Genomic DNA, 17,859 nt, shown 5'->3' with positions numbered 1-17,859 from the left:
TTAAAGTGGAGTATAGGTGCCTGATGAGGTTGCTGGAGACTGGCCTAACCCCTCCCCGCCTCACACCACCCCTCCCCGCCTCACACCGAGTGCCCCTGCTGTGCCCAAGCCGGGACCTTTAGGCTTCCCTATGTCTGCTGCCCTTAGCATGCCTTTTAGGAAGCTTCGTGGGACCATCCATTCTCATTCCCGTCAGCTGTCAGAGACTAGGTCGGCACCCCTGTTTCAAAACGCATTGTCCCTTCTAGACATCCTCCCTTCACCAACGGGGAGTGCTGTGGAGAATGGGGAAGCCCAAAATGAATGAATTTGATCAAGAAGTTGTCTGTTCCCGGCAGACCACCACATGCTATGCCTCACTGGGGCCTAGATTGCCCAGAATCCCAGGTTTCCTAAGGAGACAGCGTTGGTTTTAGGGCCTTTCAGTCCAGGTACTTCTTTCAAAGGTCAGAACTGGCCCCAGGGATCTGAACCTGCTACCTCTTCCTTAAGTCCTCAGGGAGCCCACAAAATGCTCCAAGGAAGTCTCTGGGATATATAAGGACCAAGGCAGATCTAAGAACCAAAGTCAAAGAGGATTAGGATCCAAACAAATCAGGACTAGATATGTATGTTGCAAGACAAAGAGCGAGCACTTGGGTACTATGCTCCTTCTTCAGATACGTGTCACATTGGTAGTGTCCTTTCCAGCAGGGCTGTCGGTGTCTGTCCTCCTCTTCATAAAACACCTGTATTTATGGGCCCGTCACACTCTTCAGGCTTAGCTGCCAAAGGCCAGACCATCCCCTGCCAGCACATATTATGACCCCAGCAGACGTTAGCCAGCAGCATCCTTACCACTCACCACCAACACCTTTCCTCTCTTCCTTCTGCGTCTACAAGGCTCCCCTCCCTGCTTCAGCTCGCCGGCTCACCCCGCCCCCTTATTCACTTCACTCACATTGTTTATTATTTTCTTTACTTTGTTGAGAAGTTTCTGGAACCTCAAGACCCGGGAGACTTATCTGGGAGTAATAAATTCAGGGAAGGTCTTCATGCTCCCGCTCCACCAGCTCCACCCGACCGCTCACTCTGGAATTCCTCGTCAGCAGTTGCTCCTTCCTGTGACTTGCGGCTGAACTCTTGTGGTGTTGCCCCAGTGAGGCCCCTCAGGATACCTGCTATGAATATTAGCCATTCTTCATATCCACTGTTGTTCTGTGGCTTCGGTTCAGCAGAAGAGAACTGCAATGGGGTGTGTACGGGGCTGGGAGCGAAGGCTCTTTTTTCTTTTTTTTTCCTTTTTTTTTTTTTTTTTTCCTGTGGGGGTTTTTATTTCTTTTGCAAAGGCTTTGGCCCATCAACAGAGCCAAACCTAGACTGAGTGCATGAAGGCATGTTGGCTCAGAGCTGCTGCTGGCTTTTGTTTTTTTCCCCCAACCGAATCTGGATATTTTCTAGCTTGCCTCTCCATTGGCTAGAGTGAGGGGTGAGAACGGCTATATTACTCCAGGGAAGAGAATATTCATAGAGCCCACGGCTTTTCCTCTAAAACTGTCATTTCCTTCTCACAGCAGTAGCACCTTGATTATTACAGAGCACCCCTTGAAAGTCCTAAAATATCCCACTTCAGACCAAATGCAACACATCAGTCTCATTCCTTCCAGAATCTAGACTCGGTGGGTGTCATGGGTAAACATACACACAGAGGGAAGTTCTGACTTGGGACCTCAAAAGTATGGTGTGGCCCAAGTATGATCCACATTCTGGGGTTCATTAAAAGGCCATCTCATCGGTGGATTGAGACTCCAGGCAGCCAGCAGCCAAGCGTCCTCTGGGGTCAGCCCAGTCTTTCCTCCTGCAGGCCAGGTAGCACCTGCCAGCAGCCTGAGGGTAGAGTCAACCAGGCACTTATAAACCCAGAAATCTGAAACTTTAAAAAAATGCTGATGTGTTTTTAAAGGTGTATTTTATGCCAAGAGCCTGCTGGCAGAGAGGGACACTTGGGAACTCTATGTTTTATCCACTTGAGATAGCTTCAATCCCAATCAACACTACTGTGAATTGAAAGAAATTGGACCAATTTCCTAGAGCCCCTCTCCCACCACCCCAGGTGGCCCAGTCAAGCCTGGAGAAGCATGTTGGTCAGCATTGCCAAACTCTAACTTAGCGCAGTCATATTTTCACAGCCAAGTTTGTGTATGCATGGACATCGCAAGTGGCCTCTTACCATCTTACCTGTAATAGAATAACCAGGTCCTAAGGTTATGGATAAGAGCAATAACCAATTCATTTGGGAGGAGGCAAGGCCTTAATCATATCATAAATCTGTGTGGAGCTACTTTTCATGCTGAGAAATATATCAAGTTCTTCTACCAGATGCCCAGGAACATGGAGACGTTAACGTACCCCCTGCCAATGGAAACCCAAAGCTTGCCCTAGGGGTAGAAAGACATTTGGGGAATGGAAAATGGGCTTGTTATAGTTCCTTTTTTCCAGGAATGTTTTAAAGTCAGTTTTCTTTGGGCATATGTACATGGGAATAGTCTTGGCCTGGTTATTTGACCAGCTTATTGGGAGGTCCCAGAACTCGGAGTGAAAATTAAAGTTGCTTGTCTTCTCCCCACAGTCTTCTTGGGTCCAGCTGACAAATGGGGAATAAGGAACTGAGATTTTTCCGATAGGAATTAATCACATCTCAGTTGGCTACCTGGTGCCAGTTCTCACTCATTGCTGCTTCAGAGACCATCTCTGTCACCCAAGGGGATGACAAACCTGAAAGGAGAGGGAGCCAGAGAGGACACTGAGGCACTTTCCGTGATCTGGTCACCCCATGGTCTTAGCGTGAGGCCCGTACACGCCATATACCACGCGCAGAATGGAGATCCCTCCATAAATTTTAAATGGCTGAGTGTTTTCCAGTTTTGTAAAATTAAATTAAGGAAAGGACTCCCAGACTGACTATACCAAGTGCCAAGTTTCATCCCAGCACACATCATTTTTATAGTACGTTTTAACTCCATGAAAAGTACGGAATTATAATGGAAATGCTGACAGGCCTGGAGCCAGCTCATGAAGTAATAATGCCACGTCTTTAATATTTTTACACAGCATGTCCTAATCTGCCACAGCTTTAGATAGCAGTGAAACAAGAGAAAAACCCCAGAGCACTACTTTTTTTCTCCCTCTCTTTTAGATTGTGTCTCTCTCCCCATTTTCACACCATCCTTTATTGGGAACCTCTTTCAGTCTATTTACATTTTTTTCCTTTGTACAATCAGCTTATCAAGCTCACCTGCCTTTTTCTGAGCTATTTGGCTGGAAAGGAAGGGAAGGAGAGAGAATATGCACTCTGAACTCTTGCCTTCTGCTCATTAAGAGTAAGAACTCATGAAAATGAACTCCGGATGGATGGTTCGCTCAAGTGACCGGCAACTAATGAATGCTTGAGTTGGCTTGATCTGTCCTACAAAGGCGACCACAAATCAAGCTGCTTGCCTATCTCTTAGCAGTCCAGAAAGCCTGCCAATTTTCAGCCCCTTAAATGAACAAAAACATCCACTGGGTAATGACCAGGACGAGTTCAGAGCTTCTTTTAGACAGGTGCCTCAAAAGCGGCCCGCTCCCACCACCTCTAAGGTGAACCAGCAGCCTCTTCCACAGAGGGAGCAAGAAGTCGAAGCCAGGGCACCAGGCCTCCCACTTTCCAACCCCCGAATTTCCCTCACCTGTTGAACTCAGGCTGTTTCACTCAGTGACGCTATTTTAGTCACAGAAACCAATGTGAAATAGGAGACAAAAGTGAAGAAAGTCAGTGAGGTCAATTTGACTTAATCAGGAGTGTCAACTAGTGGCAGGTTATAGCTAAACTGATTCCCAGAGGATATCATTTCATATATGATTTATTTTTCTTATGGTACACATCTCCCCCATTCTGAACTTTTATCACTCTCCGGTTAATGTGGTTTTTTGGGAAAAAAAAAATTTAAGTAGGTGAAACTAGGAGAAAAACCCTCACACATATGTGAATCACACCTGGCTTTGGCTCCATTTAAAGCCACAGTGGACCTCGGTATGAAGGCCTAAAGGCAATATTTTTCTTTCACTGGTTAAGAAGGGTTGATAGAGAGAGGCTTTCTGCTGCCAGAACTCTCGTTAACTAGGCCGCCTTCCCGAGCACTGCTTCCTCCTCAGCCACCTAACCAGCTCAGGACCTGTAGTAACTGAGGTCTGAGGAGAGAGAATGCAGTGCCATTCCCTATTGATTGACCGTTTCCTGGGGTGGACGGTGACATTGGGAGGATAGAAATGGTCAACATTCGTGTGGCTGGGAGGGAAACAAAAGGGAATGCCAGCCCCTGCAGGAAACACCGTAACTTCAGTTAACTTCCTCACTGAAGCTGAGGAGGCAAGGGGAGTGGTTCATTATTTGGCCACTCTTGGGGTATGGAATACGTTAGCTCACGGTTTTTGGTGTGCTTGAACATGGCACACACAGAGATTGCTCACCTTCAACAAATGATTGATAACTTCTTTTACTTTAACAAATGAGAAATGTCCATGACAGAAAGGAACCCCTGTTACAAGCCAGGTTTTCTCATTAGCAGTGAAATGTGGATAATTAGTCACTGAGAACATACACAGTGGGAATTCGTGTTAGATTCCTACTTTTGACTATTGCTGTTGGCAAACCTCAGAGACCATTGTGTACACATCGAGACGTGCACATAAACATGTACACAAAAGCACAAGGGCCAGCACTACAGGCTGGGGAGGGCACCAATTCTGAGTACAAAGTAAGTTTTTAAGGAGAGGAAGCTAGGTATTCAGTTAAAAGCATTGAAAGACCTCTCAGTAATAGAAAAGGGAGATGACTGGCAATTTTGTTCATTTATTTAATTATAATGAGTTTATTGTGGTCTTGTCTTTCCTTTTACTGTTGAAAGTAGACTTTCCTAGAGCATTTTTGAGCCAAGATGAGTAGTCACATTTATGAGGACTACGTTCTCTGTGGTCACTGTCCAGATACGAAGGCAAATACAATGACCTATTCAGCAGACAGACACTGCCTCAGTAAGGAAAGAATATTTAGGATTGTCATAGTTAGGATACACATTTAGCAACCTCTAATAAACACCCAAAATAACAGTGAACAAGACCGGAGTGTATCACTAGCTCATGTAGCAATCCAGAGGAAGGGGATCCAAGCATGGTCTGGCAACCTACTGCCATCTAGGGACCCAGGCAGAAATGTTTTAAACTCCTTTTGCTCTGACATCCTGGAGTATTGCCGCTGTCTACCTAGGCCAGGATGGTTTGCTCCACATACAGAGCACTGAATGAGATGTTCTTATTATACAAAACACTTTCATTTCCATTCTACTAACTTGGAATTACAGATCATTCAAACAAGAGTTAGAATGAATTTTACCATTTATGTTATCTGAGAAGGGGTAGGGGTTGTTTGGTCAGTTATTTTCATAAACTAATGAAACCACATTTATTTCACAAATTCTTATTAATAACTTACTTGCTAATAACTTGTTTCTTAATCAACTTCCTTTCTGGATTTCCGTGATATTACATAGTCTTGATTTGCCTGCCATCTCTTGGGCCACTTCTTCTCAAGACTCCTTTAATACTTCCTCTTCCTTCTTCAATCACCAAATACTAGAGTTCTCCCATTGTTTTGCCCTGAGGCCTGATCACTCTTCATTGAAGATTTCTTCCGCACAGACACGTGAGACTGGGTCACAAAATCTATGTCTTCAGCTCTTATCTCAGTATTCTATTTTTATCTTTATCATCTCGATGGATTTTTCCATCCCGATATTCCATAACAACCTTTAAAGTCAATATGCTTAAAATTAAACGTACCCATCTTCAAGGGTAGAGATGAAGAATAGCTTCTCTTCCTGACTTACCTATTTCCATTAATAGTCTCTCTACTGTTCCAGTATCTTTAGCTTCTCCTCTTTGCCTCTATCGGAGACCTCACATCCTGTCAAACTGTCACATCTTGTCAGAACTACCTATTTTTTGCCACATTTTAACTGAAATCCTAGACTCTCTTTTCTCTCAAGTCAGTGCATCTTGCAGACAATCACTTTAATGATCCGTCTAAAGCCAATCTAGAATATCACTCCCCCTCGTCAGGGACTTCCAAAAGACCAGATTGTGGCCTGCAAGACCCTTCCCATTGCAATTCCCACCCACCATGCCAGCCTCATCTCTGTTCCCCATGGTCCAGCCAACTAGTCTTTTCTCCCAGCCACACCACCAGTTTTCTTGTCTTTCTACCTTTGCTCACACCACTTCTAGACTGCCCTCCTTTCCCTACTCTGTATCCCTGGTGTCTGCTTATCTTAACCCTAAATAACCTTCATATATAATTTCTCTTCCATGAGCTCTTCATGAGCATAGTTCAATTTCACTACACATTGGTCTAAGCAGTACAGATTGAATAGATCTACTTTGCCCTTGGTTACATGGGGGGAAGGAAGAAGAGAGTTGAGGATGAGTCTGAAGTGATATTGAGAAATCTTGGAATCTAAAAGCACCTTAAAGATCGTCTAATTTTCTGGTTGCTAGTGGTGGAATCTTCTTATGCAGAAGCCCAATATACTGAGGGTGCCAAAAAGATGTATACACATGCCTGGTATTCATCTTTTGTTATCAGTATATATTGAGTATTACAATTTTAATACAGTGTTTTTCCTTTCTTAAAATGTGTATACATTTTTTGGGGGGCACCCTCTGTATAATTCTGCTGTGATGAATGTGTAGATAGAGATCCCAAGGCCCCACCTATGCAGATACCTTCTCATGGTCTTCTCCCCAGGCATCTCTTCAGAACCCTACAACTTCAGGGAACATAAACTTGAAAATCATTGACTAAGTCAAAAGCTCTCATTTACAGATTGGAAAACTAAAGCTAGAGAACTGTATCAAACTCTCGAGTTCTCTTTGAGAGTCATGCATCAGTGTAGCTGCATTTGAAAGTAACTAAATTGCTTTTTAAAACTTTTTAAAAAGATTTTCACCTTGATAGATTTCAGAGTGAGAGGCAATCCTACGAAGGCAGCCTCTCAATGACACCTGTTCTTGCTCCTCACGGGGCTTTCTCAAGATGAGTTTCAAGAACTCCACGTTCATGGCATCTCTCCTGTCTGTGCTTGGAAGGAACCCTACCTCATTCTCATCCCCACTAGGCTGAAGGCCCTGGGAACAGGTCCAACACCCGAGATCCAGGTGGCCCAAGCAAGGTGTCCTGGCTGCTCACTATGGGCTCTGATTCCAAAAAGGAGAAAGGGTTTTGCATGCAATTGTTATGCAAATGAACCTCTTATTTAGCTAAGATTTCTGGCTCCCAGATAAGTAACTTTATCAGCCACAGAAAACAGCCTGAGGCTGCTACCACTCCTTTCTCTGCCTAAATATTTTCTCATAAATGAATTCTAATGGATTTGGGAAAATAAAGACTAGGGGTAAAGACTAGAGACTCTGGCCAAATATCTGGCCAAATATCTCCTGTTTCCTTGGGAATAGCAAGGTTCTTATTTATCAACGGAGTCGATGTAGCCAGCCTCACCAGAGGTCTGCACACACCGACCAAAAAGAATGATTCATGGAGCCAGCATTTCAACAGCGTATGGCACCTTTCTTTTTCCAAAGCAGATGTGTTTGCGAGACATGCATTTGCTGTTTCAGTCAGTCTGAAAAGCTATACTTGTTTCAAGCTTCACTTTTTTTTCATAATTTTTTTTTATTTTTATTTTTCAATTACAGTTGACTCAAGCTTCACTTTTTAAAGTATGCTATTTGCCTAAATACGTACAATTTTCTTGCCTTTTATTACAAACTGAAACCAGCATCTAACCCCAGACTCATTTGGAACTACAGCAGGTGGCTACTGGCCATCCCAAGAGCTCCCCAATGGAATGATTTCTATACACCTCTCCCCAAGGCCATTCCCACTCCCATTTTGTAACAGAAGTGCAGTGATACCGTAATGGAGCTCATGGCTTATGGATAAATACCTATTTATCTGTAAGGGAGCCTGCTCTTCCTGAATACCTGAATAGGAAGATACAGGTCAGGTGACAGCTGGGTCAGCCCTCAGGTAAAAACTCTGCCCTACTCCAGACCTTGGATTCATGGGCCTAAGAGGAGACCTAGAGGGCCCTTCTCCCTAAGTGTATCAGTTAGCTATTGGGGAAAAAAAAAATGCATTTGAAAAACAAGTGTTGACATAAGAAACTTCCAAACCTATAGAGAATTTTTATAAAAGTTTATTTAAACCAAACTGATGACATATGCCAGGAAGCAAGATCTCAAGAGCTCCAGAGAATAATTTTACAGGTTCTTTCATGCATTTCAAATTAAGGAGGGAAAGTAAGGAAGCTTACAATGGAGGTAAGAGAAAGCAAGATGGGGATCGGATTACAGGATAGTTAACAAGATTATGTGCTCTCTTGAGGGTGATTATGGCTTATTTCAAAGGTGTGTTAACCCAGATGCACAGAAACCATGGACAGGGCTTGCTTAAGGCAAAGACTACCCACCATGACCTTCCCAGTTAGGAATTTACGATCAGATCACCCTGTGAGGTTCCTTTCCATAGAACCCCTTTTTTCATCCATGCAAGACTCAGTGGCCTAAAATAACAATCACTTATTCATACTGATCTTATTTATTTAGTTCAGCTGATCTAAACTGGGTTTGGCTGGGGCGACTTGGCTGTTCTCCCCATTTCTCTCACCCTCCTCTTGAGATCATCAGGCCAGTCCAAGCATGTTCTGCTGCTGGCGATGGCAAAAGCACAAGAGCACAAGTGAAAACTCACAAGGTCTCCTGAGGTCTACGTCAGGGGCTGGTACACCAGCACATCTGCTTCATTTCTTTTATTATGGTAAAATACACATAACAAAATTTACTATTTTAACCATACCCTTAATTCATAATTGTTGTATAACCATCACACTCTACATCTCCAAAACATTTTCATCATCCAAACTGAAACTCTGTACCCATTAAATAATAATTCCCCATTTCCACCTTCCCACAGCCCCTGGTAGAATCACTATTCTACTTTCTGCGTCTATGAATTTGACTACACTAGGTACCTCATATAAGTGGAATCATATATTATTTGTCCTTTTGTGTCTGGCTCCTTTCATTTAATATTTTCAAGGTTCATCCATGTTCATCACATTCATCAGTATTTCATTCCTTTTTAAGGCTGAAAAATATTCCATAATACATTTATACCACATTTTGTTCACCCACCCATTGATGGACATTTGGGTTATTTCAGTCTTTTGGCTATCGTGAATAATGCGGCTATGAACATTGGTGTCCAAATACCTGTTCAAGTCCCTGCTTTCAATTCTTTTGGGTACATACCAGAACTGGATCTTATAATAGTAATGCTATGTTTAATTTTTTGAGAACCTGTCATATTGTTTTCCACGGTGACTGCATCATTTTATATTCCCAGCAACAGTGCACAAGCATTCTATTTTCTCTACATCTTTACCAACACTTATTTTCTGTTGTTTTGTTTGTTTTTGTTTTTATAATAACCATCCTAATGGGTGATAAGTGATATCTCATTGTGGTTATAATTTACATTTCTATAACAACTAGTGATACTGAGCACCTTTTCGTGTGCTTTTTGGCCATTTGTATATCTTGGGAGAAATGACTATTCAAGTCTTTGCCCATTTTTAAATTTTGTTGTGATTGTTATTGAGTTGTAGTTGTTTATATATTCTGGATATTAATCCCTTATCAGATGTAGGATTTGCAAATATTTTCTCCAATTCTGTGGATTGTCTTTTCAATCTGTTGATAGTGTCCTTTGCACAAAAGCTTTCCATTTTGATGATCTCCAGTTTATCAAATTTTTCTTTTGTTTTCTGTGCTTTTAGCGTCATATCCAAGAAATCATTGCCAAATCCAATATTATGAAGCTTTTTCCTATGTTTTCTCCTAATATTTTTATATTTTTAATTCTTAGGTTTTTGACCCATTTTAAGTTACTTTTTATATATGGTCTAAAGTAAGGATCCAATATTTTATTTTACATGTGGATATCCAGTTGACCCAGCACCATTTGTTGAAAAGGCTGTCTTTTCCCCATTGAATGCTTTTGTCACCCATATTGAAAGTCATTTGACCATATATGCAAGAGTTTATTTCTGGGGTCTCTATACAATTGGTCTATATGTCAGTCTTTATGCCAGTACCATATTCTTTCAATTACTGTGGCTTTATAATAAGTTTTAAAATCAGGAAGTGTGAGAGCTCCAACTATGTTCTTTTTTTCAAGATTGTTTTGGCTATTTGGGGGTGTCTTAAGATTCCATATGAATTTTAAGGTCGATTTTTCTATTTCTGCAAAAGAATGTCATTGGGATTTTAACAGACATTGCATTGAATCTGTAGTTCACCTTGAGGAGTATTGACATCTTAACAAGTCTTCCAATCCATGAACATGAGATATCTTCCCATTTACTCATATTTTTATTTCTTTTAGCAATGTTTTGTAGTATGCAGTATACAAGTCTTTCCCTCCTTAGTTACATTTAATCTTAAATATTTTATTCTTTTTGATGTTATTGTAAGCGGATTGTTTTCTTAAGTTCCTTTTCAGATTGTTCATTGTCAATGTAACATCTGACTCATTTTATTGGCCAAAGTAGTCACATGGCCAAAGCCAAAGTCAGGAAGGAGGTGGGGCAGTATACCCTCCCCATCATGGGAGGGCACTGCAGGGTTACGTGGCAAAGTGAATCAATACAAAGAAGAGTGATGAATTGGATCTTGTAACACTATACTCCACACTGAGCTTCCTAGGCAGATTTTAGCATTATTTTTCCAGGGTCTTTCTTCAAAGTAGTCTGTTCCAACCCCTTCAACCTACACAGTTATACAGTGAAAATGGAGGGGGCAGGGTGAAAGGGGAGGGAATGAAAGAAGAGAGCAGACAAAGGAAGTAGGTAACAAGGTGCCTAGGTAAACTGCTGGTGCCCAGCTGAACAAGCAGTAGATATGGCGGTAAGAACAGAAGGCAAGGAATCAGAAGGCCTGCTCCTCAATCTTGGGAAGGTCTCTTAACATCTCCGAGCCTCAGTTTCCTCCTTTGACAGTGTGCTAGATGATCTCTAAGGGACTTTCCTGTGTTAACTCTGCATCCTATGCCAATTCTAACAGTGCTGCCCCAGAATAGAAAACAAGCCAACATTGGAAAATCCATTCTCTATACAGATCCATAGGCACATACATCCATGCAGGTGGCCATCTATGTGTCCCACAGATCTCCTCATTTTCTGCTTTACATTATAGTTTTATTAGTGTGCTTTCTTTTTTTTATCCTATACCACCTGGGATTTCCTTTCAAGAGGAAAGATAGTCTTAACTATCTTAACTGTCCCCAGAATAGTAGTCACCAAATGGATTTTTTTTTTAACTGAACTGAGAGAAAGCCTCTAGTATATTTGAAGTTTAATGATTTATCATGTGTTTCAAACTTCTAAATAAATTTTCTGTGGAAACTAAGTTGCTGGGGACACAACAGCAAATTCAACAAGTACTCTGAATTTATTGGAAATGAGTTTTCTCTCCCAATCAGTTTATTTTACTAATTCTGTGCTACAAAGCCTTTAGTAGACATGATACCTCAGTTTAATATTTTGGAGTTTTAATGCATTAAATTATGTTCAGTGGCCATATAAATAAGTAATATTGTACATGTCCAATGTAAGCGTGGAGAGTTGTCAGAAGGCCAAGGTTCTTGACTTATAGAGAAATGAGATCAGTGTTTAAAATTGTTTTCCTAGTCTCTGTTGAAAAATTTTGGCTTGAAAATCATATAAAGAGTAAAATGAAGGCATATATTAGACCTTTACCAATTAAAGTTTGATTGTTAACTATTACTATATAGTATGTATTTTTTTCCAACTCATTGCATTTGAAGAAGTGATTTCTTTCAGCATAAAATGGGTATAGGAACTAATTAACTTGAAAAAATGTTTAATGAATGAATATTAATTGCTTCATTTTTTTTTTTAAGTTAGTACAGGGACATAGGGAAAAATCAGCACTTTGTGTCCTCCAATTTTTATTTACCGTATTTTGCCATGTATAATGTGCTCCTGTGTATAATGTGCACCCACATTTTTGGCCCAAACTTTCAGGGGGAAAAATCTTTCATTTTAATTTTTTAATTCAAATGTTTATTTGTTTATATTTAGGTACTTGTTTTTTGTATTATAAAGGAATTTTAGCATTTATTTTTTAACACATTATGGTACAAGAAAATTTTATGTAACAAATGATTACAAAACACAAGAACAGATAAAAGGTACAAGAAATTTTATGTACTGGTAACAAACTTACAATATTTATATATCATAGAAGGCCCAGAACTCTTGGTCACTGTCAATAATCAGGAGTATTGTCTTCTTCAATTTCTACATTACTGGTGTCTTCTAAAGAGTCACTTTCCTCATCCTGTTAAATTTCATCGTCCTCAGTTCCATCCACTGCATTGCTGATGCCGCATTTTTTTAAATAATTTCACAACCACCTCCTTCTTGACACTGTACCACGATCTTAGGATCCAATCACAAACCTGGGTGATGGATGCTTTCTTGATTCTGCCTGTAGGTGTTAAATCATGCAGTTGACTGCATGCACAACGTCCACTCTTTCTTCATTAGAGCCTTAAAGGGCTTGTTTACTGACGCCTCAAGAGGTTGCAATTGGCTGGTTAGCCCACCAGGTATCACAGCAAGTTGGGTTTTCAAGTCTTCATTGCATTTCGTTGAATCGTTGGCCAAAATTGCTTTCATTGCAAGTTCATCATAAGTTCAACAAAACCGATTATCGTATTCCAGGGTATTATTTTGCATAAGGACACTGTTATTAATTTCTAGAGTTATACTTTTTTTAATTAGTTTCAGATGTACAAAACAATGTAATAGTTAGATATACCCCTCACAAAGTGATAACCTCCCTTCCCCCCTGTACTACCCCTCTGATATCATGTATAACTTTTATAATTCCACTGACTCTATTTCTTATGCTGTACTCCACCTCCTGTGACTAGATAGATAGATAGATATAGATAGATAGATAGATAGATAGATAGATAGATAGATAGATAGATATGTATTAAATTATAGTTGACATTCATTATTATTAAGCTTCAGCTTCAGGTGTACAGTGCAGTGATCAGGCACCTATCCCATCCATGAAGTGGTCTCCCTCATAAGACAAGTGTCCATCAGATACCCTACAAAATCCTTACAACATTATTGATTATATTCCCCAAATTGTCTTTCATATCCTCGTGGCAATCTTCTTGTTACCAGTTGTACTTTCTATCCCCTCACCTTCTCCCTCTAGAGTTACACTTTTAACTCATAAATAAAAGAATTAAAAACATTTATATAGATACAGAATTAGTGTTATGCATGTATAATGCACATCCTTATTTTTCCCTCACAAATTTGGGTGAAAGAAGTGCACATGATACATGGCAAAATATGGTAATTGGATGAATAATAGTCACTCTCCCAGATTCCCAGAGAATAAAAACATTACCTGTTTGCTTCGGAATGCAAATATAAGAAAAATGCCATGGGGAAGGCCATGTTGTACATATGGCCTCTAGAGTCATGGCGACCCTAAAACAACTCATCAAAAATGTGTTATTTTTGGCTATACTAATGGCTTACTACCTCTCTTCTCTCCTTTCCTTTTAGGCTGCCCCATCAAAGGTCACCCTACCCCCAATATCACCTGGTTCCATGATGGTCAGTCAGTTGCCAGTGTCACAGGATTGACATATCACATCTTGGCCGCTGGACAGATTCTCCAGGTTGCAAATCTTAGTGACAAGTCTCAAGGGGAATTCAGCTGCCTTGCTCAGAATGAGGCGGGAGCGCTTGTGCAAAAGACCTCTCTTGTGATCCAAGGTAAGAAACCCTGTGGGCTTCGGATGATGGGCTTATTTCTTAAACAAGAGAAGCCACCTGGGAATCTAATTCTCTAGTAGACAAAGTGATTTCTGATTGCCAGTGGTTCCTAGAGCATGGAAACAAGCTGAACCATGTTTCCATATAATGAGGTCCTTCAGAAAAGTCGCCAGGCCCTACCCCACAGAACCTGGAAAAGTCAATGCTGTTTCCATAAATGGGTCCTTCTGCTCAGGGACCAAGGAAACATCACCATATAGCAACGTCAGATGTGTTTCCTTTATGCTAAGTTAACCAGTAAAGATCTCTCTCTCTCTCTCTCTCTCTCTCTCTCTCTCTCTCTCTCTCTCTCTCTCTCTCTCTCTTTCTCTCTCTCTCTCTCTCTCTCTCTCTCTCGCATGTAAAGTAGTCTATTAAGAAAATGCACATTTTCTCGGTTGGTTTGGTTCCAAAATACCTCTTGATCTGAACCGCTTGGTTATTGCTTCCTGCCCTGGAGAGTTAGGGCTAGTGCTGTTACCTGCTGGTTGTCCTGAAGAGGTTTCAGCTGTAGTCACGTACTGAGTGATTTCCATGCACCTTTCCTGTGGTCCCTGTCAAAGAACAGGCTGAGGAGCCTATTTGGCTGGTGCATTACCATTCCAGGAACATAGGCAGGTCAGAAAGCTCTTGGGAAGGGCCTCGCATTTGAGGCACCAAGTAAGTTGTGAATTAACCCAAAATAGTGGGTGATGAGCCAAAACTGGCCTTGGTATAGAAACTAAGTGAGGCTTTTGAGTTTTCCATAGGCTGGTCTACCTGTGGCCTACGTGTGACACTTTTAGAGAAAGCAAAATTCTACTGCTTGGATTCTAAATGGAGGATTCCGTGGGAAGGGACAGTCTTTGGGGCCAATATAGCACATAAGAAGGGAGACTTTCTAGCACATGGGCTTTTCCCTTAAACATCCTCCTCTGCCTTTTTCCAGGCAAAGAGTAAGTGTTCCATTTTCTTGCCCACCAGCCATTCTCTGCTGAAAACCAGAAGCCAGTGCCTATCTGCAAGATTTGTAATACACACTTTTGCAAAGAAGCACTCGCAGTTTACCAACCCACAGTTATTTTTAACAGCTTTCCGACCAGTGAGTCCCAGACCGCCACCTAGAAAAATGCAAAGAAATCACTTTTCTTACTGACATCAGTGTCTCCTGCAAATGAGTACCTCTGGATGGGCCGGGGTAGTTCTGTCACCTCTACAAAGTCTCACTTGAACCTGCAGTTTTAAATCTGATTGTGAAGTATCTGTGATATTTTTACATCTCTTTGTTGAAAAAGAAAGTTACTTTCTGGTGAGCCAGTAGGAAAAAAATTTAAAAAAAGAGCACCTTAGGAGGTATGTTTAAAAATAATGAGTGCTACAGCCGCTGACGAAGTGCTGTGTGCCAGGCCCTGGGCTCAGCCCTTTACCTTCGTTATCTCCAGGCCTCCCAGTAACTTGATGAGTAAGGGCTACTGTGCTCATTTTATGGGTGAGTCAACTGAGGCCTCGGAGACCACATGACTTGCCTAGACAGGCTGGGGATAGAGCCCTCTGAGGGGCCGAGCTCATCCACAACGCCCCCCGCCCCCACTGCCATGCTCAGAAGGAAGACAGAGCACGGGAAGTCATGCTGTGTGCTTTTCACCTCTGCTCCTCCTTCTGCGACAGATTACTGGTGGTCTGTGGACAGACTGGCAACCTGCTCGGCCTCCTGTGGTAACAGGGGGGTTCAGCAGCCGCGCCTGAGGTGTCTCCTGAACAGCACAGAGGTCAACCCCGCTCACTGTGCAGGGAAGGTTCGCCCTGCTGTGCATCCTGTCGCCTGCAACCGGAGAGACTGCCCTTCTCGGTGAGTGTAGCCAAGGCTGGCTTCGGCCTCCCAGCCCCCAGCACGGGCCCTGACTTGGAGCCAAGTTGGTAGCCAGCCCTTGTCTAGCACTACGCGGGGAGCAACGCCAAGGGCAGGTGAGGGGTCCTGCCCTCCAAGGCGCTGTTCTTTCCTGTATGCACAGGCTTGTGAGGCCACCCGCCATGCAGAAAATACCCCTCAGAGTGAGCCTCCTCCCTCATCCCTGTCTGTTCCCTCAAGTCTCAGCGAGCTAAGGGCTGCTTGGGCATCCCATGCACCTGAAAGGCTCCGTTCAGGGAGCAGGAGTATCCCATCCTGCAACAAGAAACTGGCTCTCTGTAAAAGAAAAGCGTTTGCAATTCAAGCGCTGAGGGGGTGGACGTCACTGGCCTCTACCCCAACCCCTCTCCTTTCTCCTAACTTTAAAAACCTGTGCTAATCAGGACTCCAGTTTTCTGAAAGAAATCTTGTCCTCTCTCTTTTCCACAAACAGTGGCATCCTGCTAAAGCTGAAATAAGTCTCCATTTCTTAGAGTTGCCTCCATCCATGTTGGATATACGTTCTCTGCATTTCAGTCCCTTACAGAGCCCAGAAGGACACCCACGGTCTCTGCCTCTCGCATCTTCCTCTAGCTTTGAGAAGCTGAGCCCACTGAGCACGCCACGGCAGGCTTTAGGCAGTGGCTAAAGGGATGACGGGTGGGCTTAGACTTGGCACCAGCATGGCGCCCGGAGTCGTGGGGGACTTGGCTGGGCCCTGAAATGCCCCTTCACTACCTATCTGTAGGACTTTCATACAACTACTTAGGCAACCGCTTTGTGTTTTGCCAGCTGAGTCATAAGGAGCAGCTGAAACCAGGAGAGACTCAATGAAATATGAAACATACTCATTAATATCAGCAGTTTGACTTGCTGACAGGAAGGTTTCCACGGGAATGATTAATGTCCTTTTATACCCTTCCTGAACTGTAACATAGCCCATACCTCCCTACTCTCAACCGCTCCACCCCAGCTCCTGAAAAATTGCTGAAATGTATATTTGGAAATAAAAGTTGATTGAAATGCAGGCCTGACATTCACCAGGGATATAAGCGACTGGAAGACTGCCCTTACCAAGCTGTGTGAAATGAAGAAGAGGTCTTGGACATGCCAAGGACTTTTTGATTTGCTGTGGTGATGGTCAGAGTCAATCAGCCTCATTTCCTTCTGCAAATGCAATACTGGCTGTGTCTGCGTGGGTTTCAGTGCCCCAGGAGCTTTGAAACACCTCGTGCTTGCCACCTCAGTGGCCCTGCTCCTGTGGGTTGGAATTCTACACACAATCCTCTCTCTCCAGGGCAAATGGAGCAGGGAAGTTCCATCAAACTAAATAAGTCACAGGGTCAGATGCAGGAGGAATTTGCTCCCTGTCCCTGCAACTTGCCTCTCCTAAGAGCTAGATGTGGCACCTCCGGACTAGGAAGTGGCCACAGGTTTCCTCACCAGGCTTCTTGGGCACTTGAGCAGCCTTCTTTGCACACACAAAAAAAGTGTCGCCCTGGTCGTCATTTTGAATCGCTGTGGGAAGTCTTGCTTTGACCCAGATAGGACCATTTCATTTAATAAATTTTTTCTCAGGCAATAAATCCAAAGAATTTTTTTTCTTTTCTAGATTGAGTGAAATGGCTGGGAAGCACTAAGTCTTTTCTCACTGGTTTTTCCCCAAAATATCCCTCCTTCCCCTCTTTGAATTATCCCAGGGTACAAACATCCAGAGAGAACCCCTACATGTTTTTATATGGACCAAGGATTTCAGTGTTTCCCAGCTGACAGCTTATTTTTTGGAGAAAAGCCATTTGTCACTGTCTTGGTCAGTCTCACCTCCAAAGATCCAAATTGTAGTTGGAACCTAACCTTCTGAGAATGACTACTTTCAGCCCTTTAAGAGGTATAAGACCTATGGACTGTGACTCAGGGAGGTGGAAAGTTGCTCCAGAAAGCTGGAAGGAACTTTGCATGTTCCTGAGAGATTAAACAAAATGTAAAGAC

General features: G+C 42.5%; 1 protein-coding gene across 3 annotated transcripts in view; it reads left to right on the top strand.

Annotated features, from left to right (window-relative positions):
* The window catches only part of ADAMTSL1 (ADAMTS like 1), an 887,009-nt gene that overhangs the window by 850,542 nt on the left and 18,608 nt on the right, over positions 1-17,859 (top strand). For all 3 annotated transcript variants that reach the window (XM_033123965.1, XM_033123964.1, XM_033123966.1), the window contains 2 exons: positions 13,752-13,964; positions 15,651-15,831. In XM_033123965.1, the coding sequence (XP_032979856.1) occupies positions 13,752-13,964; positions 15,651-15,831 (394 nt within the window). The remainder of the gene's footprint in view (positions 1-13,751; positions 13,965-15,650; positions 15,832-17,859) is intronic.

This window comes from Rhinolophus ferrumequinum, chromosome 12 (assembly GCF_004115265.2).
Source record: "Rhinolophus ferrumequinum isolate MPI-CBG mRhiFer1 chromosome 12, mRhiFer1_v1.p, whole genome shotgun sequence".
Taxonomy (NCBI): Eukaryota; Metazoa; Chordata; class Mammalia; order Chiroptera; family Rhinolophidae; genus Rhinolophus; species Rhinolophus ferrumequinum.
This window is presented reverse-complemented; position numbering and strand designations above follow the sequence as displayed.